The sequence below is a fragment of the Ctenopharyngodon idella genome, chromosome 24, assembly GCF_019924925.1.
Source record: "Ctenopharyngodon idella isolate HZGC_01 chromosome 24, HZGC01, whole genome shotgun sequence".
NCBI classification, from domain to species: domain Eukaryota; kingdom Metazoa; phylum Chordata; class Actinopteri; order Cypriniformes; family Xenocyprididae; genus Ctenopharyngodon; species Ctenopharyngodon idella.
In genome coordinates, this window is record NC_067243.1 from 16736908 (window position 1) to 16754370 (window position 17463).

The following is a 17463-nucleotide window of genomic DNA, read 5'->3' on the forward strand; positions in this document are numbered from 1 at the left end:
CTTGATTATTAAAGCTGATTGTAGTTTTAACTTTGGCAGGCAGTGGCTTCTCAGAACCTATCGATCTAAAACTTAAAATGTCATTGTTGTAGATAACAGTATTTTAAAAAAGCATCTCAAAAGTTGTCAAGACAAGCATTAGCGCTGCATTTGAACTCCAAAAATAGCCTCAGGCAAGCTAAAAGCTGTACTATTCACTCTATTCACAACTTCCAGATGCATCAATGAATGGATGGAACGCAGCATGAATTTCGAGCAGGAATAAGCTGACTTCTGTAAGATACACTTTGGACACTATCCAAGCCCTTTAAGAGGTGTTTTTTCGACATGTTGCACCGAGAATAATTAACAGGTATGTAAGTTGACAGCTGCGCCTAGCACAGTAATTGCAGTAGACAGGCACTTCTGCTCATATTCCTGCCCTCACACCCACAGGGAACTCACACATGAAGAACAGCATTTCCATCCACATATACAGTTGGGTCTCCATCTACATTTTAGCAGTTACACTGGCTTAATGTGATTTGTTAAGCAAGCAAGTATTTGAATTCACTCGTAAATGGGGTCAAAAGAGCCATGAAGATCACAAGTTACAACACTCTATACAAACAATGATCAAAAACATTACGCAGAAGGACTATTCACACTAAATCTGAATTCACAGCATGAAAATGACAGAACGACTAGATTTTAAATGTATGTCTATGAGCTTCTTTGCAGTAATAGTTTTTATTTGGAAGCTAGATTGATTTTCTATTTGTTTGAATGCCAAACATAGAATGGCATTTTCAGAAAACTCCTTGCAGTTTTTTTTTTTTTTTTTTTGAAAGCTTTATGAATAATTTGTATTTTTATGCTGTTTAGTCATATCAGACTGGGTGCAAATAGGCTGTAACAGAAAGCTGGACATAAAAAAATGAGATTTATTCAGAACCTTTGGGCCTCTTTCGAGAAACACATGCAAATTGTTCAGTGTAAATTGTTTCTAAAGCCATTGTTACATAAATTGTCTTGTTCAATTCAATGCGTACATTTCCATAAGAATGGTTTTATGAATAATTTACACTGATTTTGATTTTGTTTAGCATTTTCGTTCATAACCCACATCCTACTACAAATCTACCTGCTGGTATAATAAAAATGAATATGTGCCAACAGTATCATTAAAGAAAAATTTGATCATAATATAATAAGTAATAGTGTTTGGTCATGTTTTTTCTTTATTAAATCAGGGCTAAATCAGTTTTACTGAACCATTATCAGCAGATAAAAGTTTGTACAATATAAGAAAATGTTCATATTAAATGTTCATACTACTTTTATTTCATACGTAGTGTTAAAATTAAACCTGATCTATTAACCAAGATAAATTGTTTACAAGTTTACAAATGTAAATTTTTTTACCAACAACCTATATATATATATATATATATATATATATATATTAGAATATTAAATATTAAACATATATATATATATATAAATTATATTTTATATTGTACTTTTTTAATTATTTTTATATGTATTTATTTATTCAAAATATTGATTTAAGATGTATATATATATATACATCTTAAATCAATATTTTGAATAAATACATATAAAAATAATGAAAAAATAATAAAAAATATCATTTAACATGTAAATTGTTTAACTTTTATATAATAAACTCTCAATCATATTTTGAAGACATCAAAATGTTAGACAGCAAAAGTAAAATAAATAAATTATATATATATATATATTATATTGTACTGTTATATATACACATTTTAAAGGAATATTTTGTAATTTATATTGCATATTATAAATCATTTATGTTAATTTATATGTATGAATAATTTATATTTATGATTTTTTATTATAATTTTTTATATTCATTTATTTATTCAATAAAAACATATTGAATCTAAAAATAATTAAAAAAAAATTATAATAAAAAATCATTTAACATGTAAATTATATATATATAATTTATATATATATATATATATAATGTAAACTCTCAATCATATTTTGAAGACATTAAAATGTTAGACAGCAAAAGTAAAATAAATAAATAATGATAATAATAAAAAAAAAATAAGAATAAAAAAAAATATATATATATATATATATTATATGCTCAGTACTGGCAGAAAATGACTTAAAAGTCAAGTTTTACTGACCATCCGATGTTGAACTCCACGTGAGCATCAAACAGGGCCACGATGGGGGCGGTCGCAGCTCTCCAGCCACTGACCCGAGAGCGAATCAAGCCCTCCTGTTTGTCATGCCGAACCACTTTAATGAAGTCGGGACGCTGCTGGTTGGTCTCATCCACAAACCTCTGCAGGTTTTCCGAAAGTTCAGCTTTGAGTCAATGGAAGGGAAAGAGGGATTAGTTGAAAAACCTGCAATATGAAAACTCATAGCTCATACCTGCCGTTTACTAAATCACCCTTGTGCCCTCTAAGAAAGCTTCAGTACTCGCCAGAAATGAAGCGGGGAGACCCTAGTGACACGTGTACCTGACTTTTATTACATTCTAATCAAAATTCGTTTATATAGACTCCCCCCTCAACCTCTCAGGGAATTATGAACATGAACTGAAGCGTTGCAAACATCAGACACTAATATTTGCCGGTGGTCTGTGATATTTGGAGTCTCAACCGCTGTCTGCTGGTGATTACTCCCCTCCCATCTGTCTCCTGTGCTGTTTGTTTTTATTAGAGAGAAAGCCATCATCCTGTCTCACCATGGCAACCAGATGGTGTGACGTTGGTCCGCTGCCAATCTGTGGGAGAATGAAATGTCCAAACCTCTGCACCTCACGTTAACCGCCCTGCCCCCTCGCTATATCCCACACACGCAGAGTAAAAGGTCACTGTAGCATAACCACTGTGAAATCATTATTCTGGAAAAACCAAATACTCTAGAGGTGACTGGGAGCAAATAAAAGGCTTTACTTTCTGATCGGCCTGAGATGAACCCACCTCAGTAGTGTACTTTACCGCACAACAAGCCAGCGGTTATCTTCAGAAAATAATCTTTCTTAAGCCAACAGTCAACACCAGGGGTTTTCACACATTTTGAAGCCAAAGAACTACAAATTCGTTGATCCCCTTGCAGGGACCCACTTGCTATAATAGTATACAGACCCATTTAAACTGTGTGTGAAAAATGATGAGTTTGATACTATGGGCCAGTTGTATAGCCATTATGTTAGGACTGTCTCTTAAGTACTAGTATAACCAACTAACGATTAGTCAAGGGGCAATCAGTCTTACTTTTTGATATCAAATTAGACCAATCTATGTTTTTATGTAACTGACTTTACACAGTTATGAACAGTCTTAAAGAAAAAAAATGTGATGACTAACTAGTCTTAGCAGTTTATGCAAATGGCTCTATAGATAGATATGTTTTTATTTTTTTAAATTTTTAAAATATTAATTTTGTGACCCTGGACCACAAAACCAGTCTGTCGCATGGGTATATTTGTAGCAATAGCCAACAATACATTGTATGGGTCAAAATTTTCCTTTTATGCCAAAAATCATTAGGATATTAAGTAAAGATCATGTTCCATGAAGACATTTTGTAAATTTCCTACCGTAAATATATCAAAAATGTATTTATGTGAGTGGATATGCATTGCTAAGGACTTCATTTGGACAACTTTAAAGGCGATTTTCTCAATATTGTGATTTTTTCAGATTGTTTTTAAATATTGTTTTTAAAATTTATTCAGCTTTCAGAGGACGTAAAAATCTCAATTTCAGAAAAAAAATTACCCTTATGACTGGTTTTGTGGTCCAGGGTCACATTTATTGTTTTTACTTTTAGTTGACAATTTATCTTACATATTTTATATGATATAATATTAAAATATGAACTGTATTATTATGTATTAATACATTTGTATTAAAATAAAAAAATATTTAATATTTTTACTTGTTACATTGACAGTGTATCTTACTTACATTTAATAATATTACAATATTAGCTGTAAATTAATAATATTATTAACAATAATTATTAATATCTTTAAAACATTTGTTTTTACTTTTAGGTTGCTGTATCATATTTATTTTATATGATAACATTTTATCTAAAATATTAATTATTATTGACAACTATAATTTATTCTTAATATTTAAAAAAAATGATTTATTATTATTTCTTTTATTACTTAATAATATATATTTTTATATATATATATATACCTATTTATACTGTATGTGATACTGTATATGATTTCATATTGTCCTTGTACTAATACCAGAATAATATTTTATTTTATGCTCAAATGTAAATATTAGCTGATGGACGCACACTTCAAAACACCACAAGGAACAGTATACCATCCGGGAACCTTTCGGAAACTATGATTTTGGCACACATTTCACATACTATTTAGGAAACATAATATGCAAGTTGGTACGCAACCTAAGTAGATTTCTTTTTAATCAAAGATTTTGTTTGATTAAACTGGCTACTTCTAGACCAGAACGTTTGTGAGAGAAATGTCTCAGTTCTGACACCAAAGCATAAAACATTTAGATGAGCATACTGGATACATGTACATCTGCTGTCCATAATCCCCTAGTCTTATCATGTTACAGACCTCAGATATTCTTTCCACATGAATCCACATTCATATGTATTATTCATCGTAATCTGTCATACAAGAATCAATCCCCACTGAAGGAGTCCCTGTATGCCTTTGGCAAATAAAAAAAAAAAGCAGTGCTGGGGCGGCAACAGGCCCTCACCGTTGTTGCTGTTGTCATCGACGAGGATTATCTCCTTGAGCAAGTGGGAAGGTGTCCGATGGATCACAGAATGAACGGAACGCAGGATGACCGACAGCGCCTCGTTCATAAATATGAAGATGATGCTGACTTGTGGTAGACTGGAGGGGTATGAGATGTTTCTGCACCTGCAAGAGGGGAAAAAAACAAACAAAAATAGAGAATTGCACAACTGGAAGAGAAGTCTTTCCGTGATTAAATCTCTTACAGTTTTTCTTGGTAACATTTGTAAACAGAATTGAATTTCAGTTTGAAGAGTCTAAAAGGAGATGGTGATGTATATTCACTTATATTTTGAATTTTAAAATGAAGGACTGTTTTGATTTTATACGACAATTTTACATAGGTAGTATAAATAATCACATAACCAGAGATGTTTAATTAAAAGTTTGACGCTTTGAAAGATGAGGTCCGTGCCACATTTACTATTGCTTCATATAAATCCACAACTATATGGGTGCGACATTATAAAAATGTATTTTTTAGCTAAATTAAATAATTGGCTTTTATATTGTATATAAAGATAAAATAAATTATTAAAATATTATCTGTGAAATATTTACTTTTTATTACTGTATATTTATTTTTGATGTATATTTTATATATTTATACATCCATTTTATATATTTATACATTTTATATATTTAATATAAAGTAAAATATATTTCAACTGAGTTTAACTTATAACAACAATACAAAAATGTACGGACCCCCTTAATGGTCATGGTGGTGGAAAAAATATGGGATGGTAGGAAAATAATAATTTTAATGCTTTTGCATTCGCTCGCAAAATGTTTGCGTTCCCCCGAGAATCTTTGCGCAAAGTTTCTCGGGGGAACGAAAACATTTTGCAAGCGAACGCCAATTTTTTCGAGGGAACGCAAACATTTTGCGAGCGAATACGAGGTTTCTCGGGGGAACGCAAACATTTTGCGAGCGAACGAAAAGTTTCTCGGGGGAACGCAAACATTTTGCGAGCGAACGCAAAGTTTCTCTGGGGAACAAAAACATTTTGCGAGTGAACGCAAATTTTTTCGAGGGAACGCAAACATTTTGCGAGCGAACGAAAAGTTTCTCTGGGGAACGAAAACATTTTGCGAGCGAACGCAAAGTTTTTCAAGGGAACGCAAACATTTTACGAGCGAACGAAAAGTTTCTCTGGGGAACGAAAACATTTTGCGAGTGAACGCAAATTTTTTCGAGGGAACGCAAACATTTTGCGAGCGAATACAAGGTTTCTCGGGGGAAGCAAACATTTTGCGAGCGGACGAAAAGTTTCTCTGGGGAACGAAAACATTTTGTGAGTGAACGCAAAGTTTTTCAAGGGAACGCAAACATTTTACGAGGGAACGCAAACATTTTGCGAGCGAAGGCAAAGTTTCTCGGGGGAACGCAAACATTTTGCGAGCGAACGCAAAGTTTTTCAAGGGAACACAAACATTTTACGAGCGAACGCAAAGTTTCTCGGGGGAATGCAAACATTTTGCGAGCGAACGCAAAGTTTCTCGGGGGAACGCAAACATTTTGCGAGCGAAGGCAAAGTTTCTCTGGGGAACGAAAACATTTTGCGAGTAAACGCAAATTTTTTCGAGGGAACGCAAACATTTTGCGAGCGAACACAAGGTTTCTCGGGGGAACGCAAACATTTTGCGAGCGAACGAAAAGTTTCTCGGGGGAACACAAACATTTTACGAGTGCACGCAAAGTTTCTCGGGGGAACGAAAACATTTTGCAAGCGAACGCCAATTTTTTCGAGGGAACGCAAACATTTTGCGAGCGAATACGAGGTTTCTCGGGGGAACGCAAACATTTTGCGAGCGAACGAAAAGTTTCTCGGGGGAACGCAAACATTTTGCGAGCGAACGCAAAGTTTCTCTGGGGAATGAAAACATTTTGCGAGCAAACACAATTTTTTCGAGGGAACGCAAACATTTTGCGAGCGAACGCAAAGGTTTTCAAGGGAACACAAACATTTTACGAGCGAACGCAAAGTTTCTCTGGGGAACGCAAACATTTTGCGAGGGAACGCAAACATTTTGCACGCGAATACAAGGTTTCTCGGGGGAACGCAAACGTTTTGCGAGCGAAGGCAAAGTTTCTCGGGGGAACGCAAACATTTTGCGAGCGAACGCGAAGTTTCTCGGGGGAACGCAAACATTTTGCGAGCGAAGGCAAAGTTTCTCGGGGGAACGAAAACATTTTGCGAGCGAACGCAAATTTTTCCGAGGAAACGCAAACATTTTGTGAGCGAATACGAGGTTTCTCGGGGGAACGCAAACATTTTGCGAGCGAACGAAAAGTTTCTCTGGGGAACGAAAACATTTTGCGAGCGAACACAAAGTTTTTCAAGGGAACACAAATATTTTGCGAGCGAATACGAGGTTTCTCGGGGGAACGCAAACATTTTGCGAGCGAACAAAAAGTTTCTCGGGGGAACGAAAACATTTTGCGAGCGAACGCAAAGTTTTTCAAGGGAACGCAAACATTTTGCGATCGAACGAAAAGTTTCTCTGGGGAACGAAAACATTTTGCGAGCGAACGCAAAGTTTTTCAAGGGAACGCAAACATTTTACGAGCGAACGAAAAGTTTCTCTGGGGAACGAAAACATTTTGCGAGTGAACGCAAATTTTTCAAGGGAACGCAAACATTTTGCGAGCGAATACAAGGTTTCTCGGGGGAAGCAAACATTTTGCGAGCGGACGAAAAGTTTCTCTGGGGAACGAAAACATTTTGCGAGTGAACGCAAAGTTTTTCAAGGGAGGAACGCAAACATTTTACGAGGGAACGAAAAGTTTCTCGGGGGAACGAAAACATTTTGCAAGCGAACGCCAATTTTTTCGAGGTAACGAAAACATTTTGCGAGCGAATACAAGGTTTCTCGGGGGAACGCGAACATTTTGCGAGCGAACAAAAAGTTTCTCTGGGGAGCGAAAACATTTTGCGAGGGAACACAAAGTTTTTCAAGGGAACGCAAACATTTTGCGATCGAACGAAAAGTTTCTCTGGGGAACGAAAACATTTTGCGAGTGAACACAAATTTTTTCGAGGGAACGCAAACATTTTGCGAGCGAACGAAAAGTTTCTCTGGGGAACGAAAACATTTTGCGAGCGAACGCAAAGTTTTTCAAGGGAACGCAAACATTTTACGAGCGAACGAAAAGTTTCTCTGGGGAACGAAAACATTTTGCGAGTGAACGCAAATTTTTCGAGGGAACGCAAACATTTTGCGAGCGAATACAAGGTTTCTCGGGGGAAGCAAACATTTTGCGAGCGGACGAAAAGTTTCTCTGGGGAACGAAAACATTTTGCGAGTGAACGCAAAGTTTTTCAAGGGAGGAACGCAAACATTTTACGAGGGAACGCAAAGTTTCTCGGGGGAACGAAAACATTTTGCAAGCGAACGCAAATTTTTTCGAGGTAACGAAAACATTTTGCGAGCTAATACAAGGTTTCTCGGGGGAACGCGAACATTTTGCGAGCGAACAAAAAGTTTCTCTGGGGAGCGAAAACATTTTGCGAGCGAACACAAAGTTTTTCAAGGGAACACAAACATTTTACGAGTGAACGCAAAGTTTCTCGGGGGAACGAAAACATTTTGCAAGCGAACGCCAATTTTTTCGAGGGACCGCAAACATTTTGCGAGCGAATACGAGGTTTCTCAGGGGAACGCAAACATTTTGCGAGCGAACGAAAAGTTTCTCGGGGGAACGCAAACATTTTGCGAGCGAACGCAAAGTTTCTCTGGGGAACGAAAACATTTTGCGAGCGAACACAATTTTTTCGAGGGAACGCAAACATTTTGCGAGCGAACGCAAAGGTTTTCAAGGGAACACAAACATTTTACAAGCGAACGCAAAGTTTCTCTGGGGAACGAAAACATTTTGCAAGGGAACGCAAACATTTTGCACGCGAATACAAGGTTTCTCGGGGGAACGCAAACGTTTTGCGAGCGAAGGCAAAGTTTCTCGGGGGAACGTAAACATTTTGCGAGCGAACGCAAAGTTTCTCGGGGGAACGCAAACATTTTGCGAGCGAAGGCAAAGTTTCTCGGGGGAACGAAAACATTTTGCGAGCGAACGCAAATTTTTTTGAGGAAACGCAAACATTTTGCGAGCGAATACGAGGTTTCTCGAGGGAACGCAAACATTTTGCGAGCGAACGAAAAGTTTCTCTGGGGAATGAAAACATTTTGCGAGCGAACACAAAGTTTTTCAAGGGAACACAAATATTTTGCGAGCGAATACAAGGTTTCTCGGGGGAACGCAAACATTTTGCGAGCGAACAAAAAGTTTCTCGGGGGAACGAAAACATTTTGCGAGCGAACGAAAAGTTTCTCTGGGGAACGAAAACATTTTGCGAGCGAATGCAAAGTTTTCGTAAGAGAATGCAAAAGCATTGAAAAATATTTTTTTTCTCCCATCCCATATTTTTTCCACCACCATTTTTTAATTTAAAAGGACTAATGATTTATGAGGAAATTTCTATATCTTAACTTCTTCTAAGTGATTTCTTTTGTTCACTATGACCACAATGATACAGGAAAACCAATGTTTGTAAAAGAACAAAGGGTGTGTGCATATATGCTGATAAAAGTGATTCATTCACCCGTCTGGCCTGAGGTCTGGGATGGCTCTGTCTAGAGAGAGCCTGTCGCTGAGGTAGCCGTTGTAACCGTAGTACTGAAACTTCTTCAGGGCCACCTTGCGGCTCTCTGGGCCAAGGTCATGACCCCAGTGTGCAAAAAGAGAATCTGAGAGGGACATGTCAGCTGTGTCGTCTCCATCTTTTAACGGTTTCTCTAGAAGTTCAGATGAAAAGAACAGAGTTAGCAGTGTCAGTGTAAGCCCAAAGGCTTCTGGGTAAAGGGTGGTCATCACCTGAGCCATCACATTTTCATTCACGCTAAGTTAGTAAAAACAATTAATGTAGAAATTGCATCGAATTCATAAACAATATAATAACAACAACAATAATTTATATAATAAACAACAACAATATTATCATTATTATTAATTTTCAATATTTTACTTTTTAATATTTTAATTAATTGTATTAGTATTAGTATTGCTGTTGTTGTTAAATGCTAATAATTAAAATTATTATTTATAAATAAGTATTTTTTATTATCATTCAATAAAAATATAAATATTTACTAATAAGTATTATTTATTAATAATAAATATTTAAATATCTGCTTTTATCTAAATATTTAAATTATTATTTTATTATTATTCAGCAACAACGACAATAATAGTATAAATTATAATAACAGTAATAGTATTAATAATAATTTACATATTTAATAATATTAATAGTAATAATTACTATTATTATTATAATTAATATTTATAATTATATAATAAATATAATATATTATTATTAATTTATAAATATCAACAATGCCATAAAACAATACATTCTAATATAATAAATTCTATTACATATACTAATCAATCAATCAATCAATATTTATTTATAAAGTACATTTAAAAACATCTGAAGTTGACCAAAATGCTGTACAATGAATAAATAAATAAATAATTAATATAAGGAACAACACATTGAAAAATATACCATGTTTTTAACATGACACTAAGATAACACCATGGTAAATCCATATTTTTTGGACATTTACTATGATAATATCATATACTATTGAGTACCTGGGAGTACTATGTACATATATATCATGGTATATGAATATGCTATAATTTAATACTATAGCATTATGGTATGATAACACCATAGTACTTTGCAATGGAAGACAGCCAGTTGCAGATTGGAAATTATTACCACAAAAATTATGATTCCATTACTTCAGTAACTTCCATTCATCAACTCAGTGATCCCATCAAGGTCTTGAGGAAAGCTAATCCTTCTTGCAGAAACTCTCCATCAAGCTGCATAGGCAGCAAATATCTACCTTCCACTACATCAAATTCAAATACTAAGAAAATATGACAGGCTGCAGAACTATGAATGCTGAGTACGCAGGCAGAACAGAAGAAAAGTGCCCTGGCAATGCACAAAGAATGATGAAAGGCCAATGCAGGTAATTAAGGAATGCTAATTAACAGCAGAGGTTATTTAATTACAGCCACTGCAAAGACCTGGTCCGGGGAGAATAATTCATCTTTGCCACTGCAGACACTGACAGTTTGAAACCAACTTCAGAGCAGAAGACACTGCTTTCACGAACTACGCCTTTTAAGAGGGCTGTTGTGTACATTAGTGTTGCCAAAAGTACCATCTTAAGTACCAAGATGGTACTGAAATTTTAAAAATGTGACAATACCGGCATTTCCCCCTAGCATTTTGAGCGCTGTTGAGCAGATTTTTAAACAACTCTGATTGGCCATTGTGTTCACGTGCTCAACAGATATGTCTGTGATTGGCTACAATGATCAACAGTTCAAAAACATGTTGTAAATAGACATCTGTGACATTCTTCACCGAGCACTTACACAGATACACACGGGAACGTTTGAAAGCAGGCGTCTATAAGCAGACCTGTAGACGCCTGCTTTCAAACGCCCCCACTTTAAAAATGCTTTCAAACACTTCAGTGTGCTTTCAAGCGCTCCCGTGCGTTGATCATTGTAGCCAATCACAGACATATCTGTTGAGCTCGTGAACACAATGGCTAATCAGAGGTGTTTAATAATCCGCTCAACAGTGCTCAAAATGGGGGAAATGCTGGTATCGTCACATTTTTTAAATTTCAATTGTCACTTTTGACAATACTAGTGTAAATGTATACAAAAAAGTAGTCAGTTTTAGGCTGCCATTCTTTTAAATTTACATTAAAAAAAAAAAAAAAATCCCTGATGGTAATCTTTACACTTTTTATTTCTAGCTTACTCTGTGACCATTATCTTTTTCAATTATTTCCAAACAGCAACAGTGATCTCAACATGGACTGTGGCTTGAATCTGTAAAATAGAAAGCTAGGCATGCAGCTTGAGAGTCACGTTTACAGGAAAATAGAGCTTAGCCTCATTCCAGCTCTATTCAGCATAGTAGCCTACATTCAAATAGAGCCAATAGAAAACAGGCCACAACGTTTTACTGGCTGGGAATCAAACTACAAGATGAATAACAGTATTTATGGTCCAAAAAGCCTCCATTATCGAGTTTAGAAGTTCAGTTCACCATGTAATTCAGGTAGTCTCAACATAATCACACTGATATGCAGAGTAAATACTCTAAAAAGGTGTCCTCTGTCATTGTGCTCGAAATGACTTCAGATTCAGACGATAGTCTAAGCAGTTTGTTTTGTATCATGATAAGAAAAGAGGAGAGAGTCAAACAGAGACTGAACAAGAAAGAACTGCAGAACCTGACAGATCAGTGTAAGTAGGTGGAAAAAATGATCTTCCCTTCATATGATGTGAACAAAAATGAAGAATACTTTAAAGTTTGCTGATGGCACCTACTGTGATATACCTACTGCTGTCCAGAAGAGAAGGCTGAAAATGAATGTGGCTCTTGTGGAAATCACACAGATAATTATTAAATTACATACATAAGTGCTAAGCAACAAGCTAACTAAAGTTAGGAACAAAACATGCTAAAATTAACTTAGCCATTAATTTTCTTTAAATCATCACTCTTTCTGGCATTTTGTTCTTATTTATGTGTGGAATAAATACAGGTGAAAAATTGATATTTGCAACAATAATATTTTATGTATAGGTTCCAACGGGATTAATTACCCATTATTCTACATTATATCACAACAGCCCTAACCCAAATGATAAAAAGCCCCTCTAGTTGCCTTTATTTTATTATTATCAAATATATACCTTTTTTCATCATCAGGCACTTTGAACCCAGCAATACAATAATATTACACATATATAAAATAAATATATAATACATAAAATAAATATGAAACATACAAACAATAATCCTTCAAAATGAACATAATTTAAAAGACATTTATAGCTTTGCATCACAACCTCCTGCAGTGGCAAAAACTCAATTATGTTTTTTAAATGCAATAACCATTTTCAAACTATAGTAGTCAACATTTGAAGTGGATCAAAACCCTTCATCAAAGTTGTCCTAAAACCTTCTTCTTAGGACAACTTAGTTCTTAGGACAACTTTGATTAACTTTTTTGATCCACTTCATATGTTGACTATTATACTTTGTAAATCTGTTAAAAAAAAAAAAGTTCAAAGCAGTCAAAGCAGTATGAAGTAAATTACAAATAAAAAATATTCATTCTTGCCAAATAAGTACTAAGATGGTATTTACAAATAGAGCTAATTATAATCAAGTCTACAAAAATAAATGCATATTTTTCCACCATCATGCATTTTTCTATGGAAGCTTGTTTCCGCCACTGAAAAAAAAAAAAAAGGCTAATTGAAACTTTTTATCTTACAATTCTGACTTTTTTCTCGCATATAAACTCGCAATTGCGTGTTATAAAGTCAGAATTGCGTGTTATAAAGTCAGAATTGTGAGTTATAAACTCAAAATTGTGTTTTAAAGGCAGAATTGCGTGTTTTAAATTCAGAATTGTGAGATATAAACTCAAAATTGTGTTTTAAAGTCAGAATTGTGTGTTTTAAAGTCAGAATTGTGATATATAAACTCAAAATTGTGTTTTAAAGTCAGAATTGTGAGATATAAATTCGCAATTGTGTTTTAAAGTCAGAATTGCATGTTTTAAAGTCAGAATTGTGAGATATACCCCCAGTTTCACAGACAAGGCTTAAGCTAGTCCTAGACTAAAATGCATGTTTGAGCTGTTTTAACTGAAAGTAACTTGCACTGACATATTTTAAAATATGTCAGTTCCATTGTTTTGTCTCAAGAAGTACACCAGTAATGTTTTTTTCTAGGGTACATTTATAAAAGCTACTTAAATGTCCTAATTGAATTAAGGCCTAATCCTGGCTTAGCCTAGCCCTGTCTGTGAAACCGGGCCATAAACTCGCAATTGTGTGTTTTAAAGTCAGAATTGTGAGATATAAACTCAAAATTGCGTGTTTTAAAGTCAGAATTGTGAGATATAAACTCAAAGTTGCATGTTTTAAAGTCAGAATTATGAGATATAAACTCAAAATTGCGTGTTTTAAAGTCAGAATTATGAGATATAAATTCACAATTTGTTTTAAAGTCAGAATTGTGAGATATAAACTCAAAATTGCATGTTTTAAAGTCAGAATTGTGTTTTAAAGTCAGAATTGTGAGATATAAACTTAAAATTGCATGTTTTAAAGTCAGAATTGTGAGATATAAATTCGCAATTGTGTTTTAAAGTCAGAATTGTGAGATATAAATTCGCGATTGTGTGTTTTAAAGTCAGAATGTGAGATATAAACTTAAAATTGCATTTTAAAGTCAGAATTGTGAGATATAAATTCGCAATTGTGTGTTTTAAAGTCAGAATTGTGAGATATATACTCGCAACTCTGAGAAAAACAAGTCAGTCTTTTTTCCTCAGAATTATGCTTTATAACTTGCAATTGTAAGTTAATACCTCACAATTCTGAGAAAAGAAGACAGAATTGCGAGTTTATATCGCAATTGCAAGAAAAAGTCAGAATTGCGAGACAAAAAGTCAGAACTGCGAGTTTATATCTCGCAATTGTGAGTTTATAATGCACAATTGTGAGTTAATAACTCACAATTCTGACATTATAACTCACAGAATAACTCAGAATTGCGAGATGTAAAATAAATATATAAATAGCCACATTTAAAAGACATTCATAGCTTTGCAACAACCTCATGCAGTGACAAAAATTCTATTGTTTTTAATGCAAAATCCATTTTCAAACTCTGTAAATCTGTTAAAAAAGTGCTCAAGGCAGTATGAAATAAATGACTAATAAAAATATTCATTCTTGCCAAAGAAGTACTAACATGGCCTTTGCTCAGCAAATAGAGCTAATTTTAATCCAATCAACAAAAAGTACAAGCTCATTTTACAAGGTTGATCGAAATCAATTATTATAATCCTTATCCACTGTGCTGACTAAAGCTGATTAGACAAAACCCTGCACTACACACCATGTATGTACTTACAGCCCCAATTGTTACTAGATGAAGTTCTCACTACAGTACATTACTTTTTAATTCCTGTAAGCTCTTAGCAGAGTTGCCAGGTTTTCACAACAAAACCCACCCAATTGCTACTCAAAACTAGCCCAATCGCATATCGGGGGGCTCCCCCGATAAAAATCGCGTTCCGGGAGGAAAAATCCACGTTTTTGGCGGGATTCCCCTAGTAAAATTCTCATTCCAGAGGCTAAATATCATGTTATGTGGGGTCGCTTCAACCAGCGGACTTGGCAACACTGGCTCTAAGTACTGAAGTTATCAACAAAATAAAGAAACACTGCAGGCTACAGATTGCCAAATCCACCAAAACCTTTCTTTCTTTTTATCTGTGGAACACAAGATACATTTCTGAAGAATAACCAGGCCAATCTTTTCAATATAATGAAAAACAATGAGGACTGGGACTGTCAAGCTCCAAAATGACAAAAAAGCACCATTAAAGTATCATAACAGTGGTGCACCATATTCCAAGTCTTCCGAAGTCATACGATAGCTTTGAGAGAATACATTATCCAGTATTTTTCCTTTTGCGTTCCACAGAAGAAAGAAAGTCATACAGGTTTGGAACGACATGAGGGAGAAATATTCCTTTAAAACACAGCTAGAAGAAAAGATTCATGTTGTGAGAGAAATATAGTAGGAAAGATCCAATCCAAAACAAACTTGTTTCTCTTTTAAAATACGAAAGCCTCGGGAGGGTTGCGTCAGAGTGGACGGCTAGCATTTCTGACCTCGCCTGTGGCATGCCGTCTGCCTGTCAGTGCCAGCTCTATGGAGCGAATGTAAAACAAGACACCCAGCATGTAACCCAAACTATTGAAGAGCACATGCAAACAGCCTGCAAATGCAAAAACATCATGTCGTTCTGACATTTCATAGAATCCCTTTGCCACAAATGTCGGGTTCATGTGAGCGCGCATGTCACATGTGGTTTGTGTGTCTGTGTGTTTGTTTGAAGAGGACTGAAGATGACTCTGACTCACAGACCCGAGACGATGTTGAAAGCCAAAATATGAGAGTGCTCACATGACCCTAATGAGTTACATAGCTGACCTAATGTTTTACTGTCAAATCCATCTCTACAGACCGATGAGACAACGCAGCAGGCCAACAGAGCTCTGCTTCCCGAAAAAATATAATATAATATACAATAAGCGATACACAAATCACTGGAAAAACAATACATGGGTGTTTCTTCAACTAGAGCAACTTTTATTTCCCAGGGCTTGATTTTTATTAAAACTTACTGAAGATCACATTAAAACTGTCTTGGAAATACCTTTATTATTTTTATACTTTTTAAGATTTTTATTGTTTTATTGTTTTTAACAGACCCATTTCAACAATCTCTCCTCTTCTGTGTCATTCTCATATGTTGTTTATGTCTAGCACTTCCAGGTTCTACGTCAGAACGCTCTCTCATTATTGGCCGGCTCCTGAGTCAGCATCACACGCACGCGTCGTGCTGCTCACGTGATCAGCTTTGGCCAATATTGAGCTGGCATTCGGATGTAAACATGGAAGTCTTCACTGTGCTTACTGCGGCAACTGCATAAGGATAATGACTTGGAAGAAAAGAGATTGTTGAATAAAGTCATTATTTTCATTTTGTTTTTGGGCACAAAAACCTCATAAAATCGTTACCTCATAAAATTAAGGTTGATCAACTGCAGTCACGTCGACTGTTTTAACTAGAGATGCACCGATACCGATACTCATACTCGTAAAAATACCCCCGATACCAAAGACCGATACCTCACGTGACGTAACTGACAGAATTTTCCGTGCACAGAGACACCGGCGGCAGCAGCATAAACAATGTCAGCCTCAGGAGTGTGGAAATACTTCAAATTAATGATGACAACACACACATTGCGAACTGCATGCTTTCAATCACAAATCGTTATCGATTAGTGAAGGCGGGATAGGCGGAATCGTGCTGAATGACACAGACTCTCTTTCTTGCACGTGATCCCAGTTCTCTCAGACAGCGCGCGATCAGTTCTCCTTGCACCTGAATGGTCAAATCCAAATGCACACATAGTTGTCAAAATGTCCATCGTGTGGAGTATCTCACGTAAATACAGTCGGTTATGGCTTAAGTCGACGTAAACATTTGGGTGAAAAGAGGATATGTGTCAGTATCCATGGATTGGGTCTTAAAGGGACCGTAGCCTATATTTGTCATTAATGTTAATAAAACAACAAAATATGTTAAATAAATGTATACATGGTAAATAAACCTACTGTATCTGAAAAACAAGTTTATTTAATTTGTATCTCTATAGTATTTGTTGTATTTGTAATTTGTTTGTAAATTTCTTTTTATATAACAACAATTATATATATTGGTAATTATGCCCTTTGAAGGTTATTGGACACTGTGAAATTTTTGTTCTTTAAGTTTGTGACAAGCACATAAAAATTATTACTTTTTTTAATAATAAAGAAGCTGTCCTACATTCATTAGTCTCACTGTGTTGTGCTTGGAAAACTGCAACATCACCAAAAAAAAAAAAAAAAGAGAGAGAGAGAGAGAGAAAGAGAGAGAAATTAATAAATGTATAGGTACTCGTACTCGGTCCT

The 17463-nt window shown here is 35.2% G+C and overlaps 1 protein-coding gene across 1 annotated transcript in view; it reads right to left on the reverse strand.

Moving 5' to 3' along the window:
• The window catches only part of galnt18a (UDP-N-acetyl-alpha-D-galactosamine:polypeptide N-acetylgalactosaminyltransferase 18a), a 71923-nt gene that overhangs the window by 27280 nt on the left and 27180 nt on the right, over positions 1–17463 (reverse strand). The window contains exons 2-4 of the mRNA XM_051884689.1: positions 9403–9595; positions 4758–4924; positions 2169–2352 (exon numbers count right to left, since the gene is read on the reverse strand). Coding sequence (XP_051740649.1) covers positions 2169–2352; positions 4758–4924; positions 9403–9595 — 544 coding nt within the window. The remainder of the gene's footprint in view (positions 1–2168; positions 2353–4757; positions 4925–9402; positions 9596–17463) is intronic.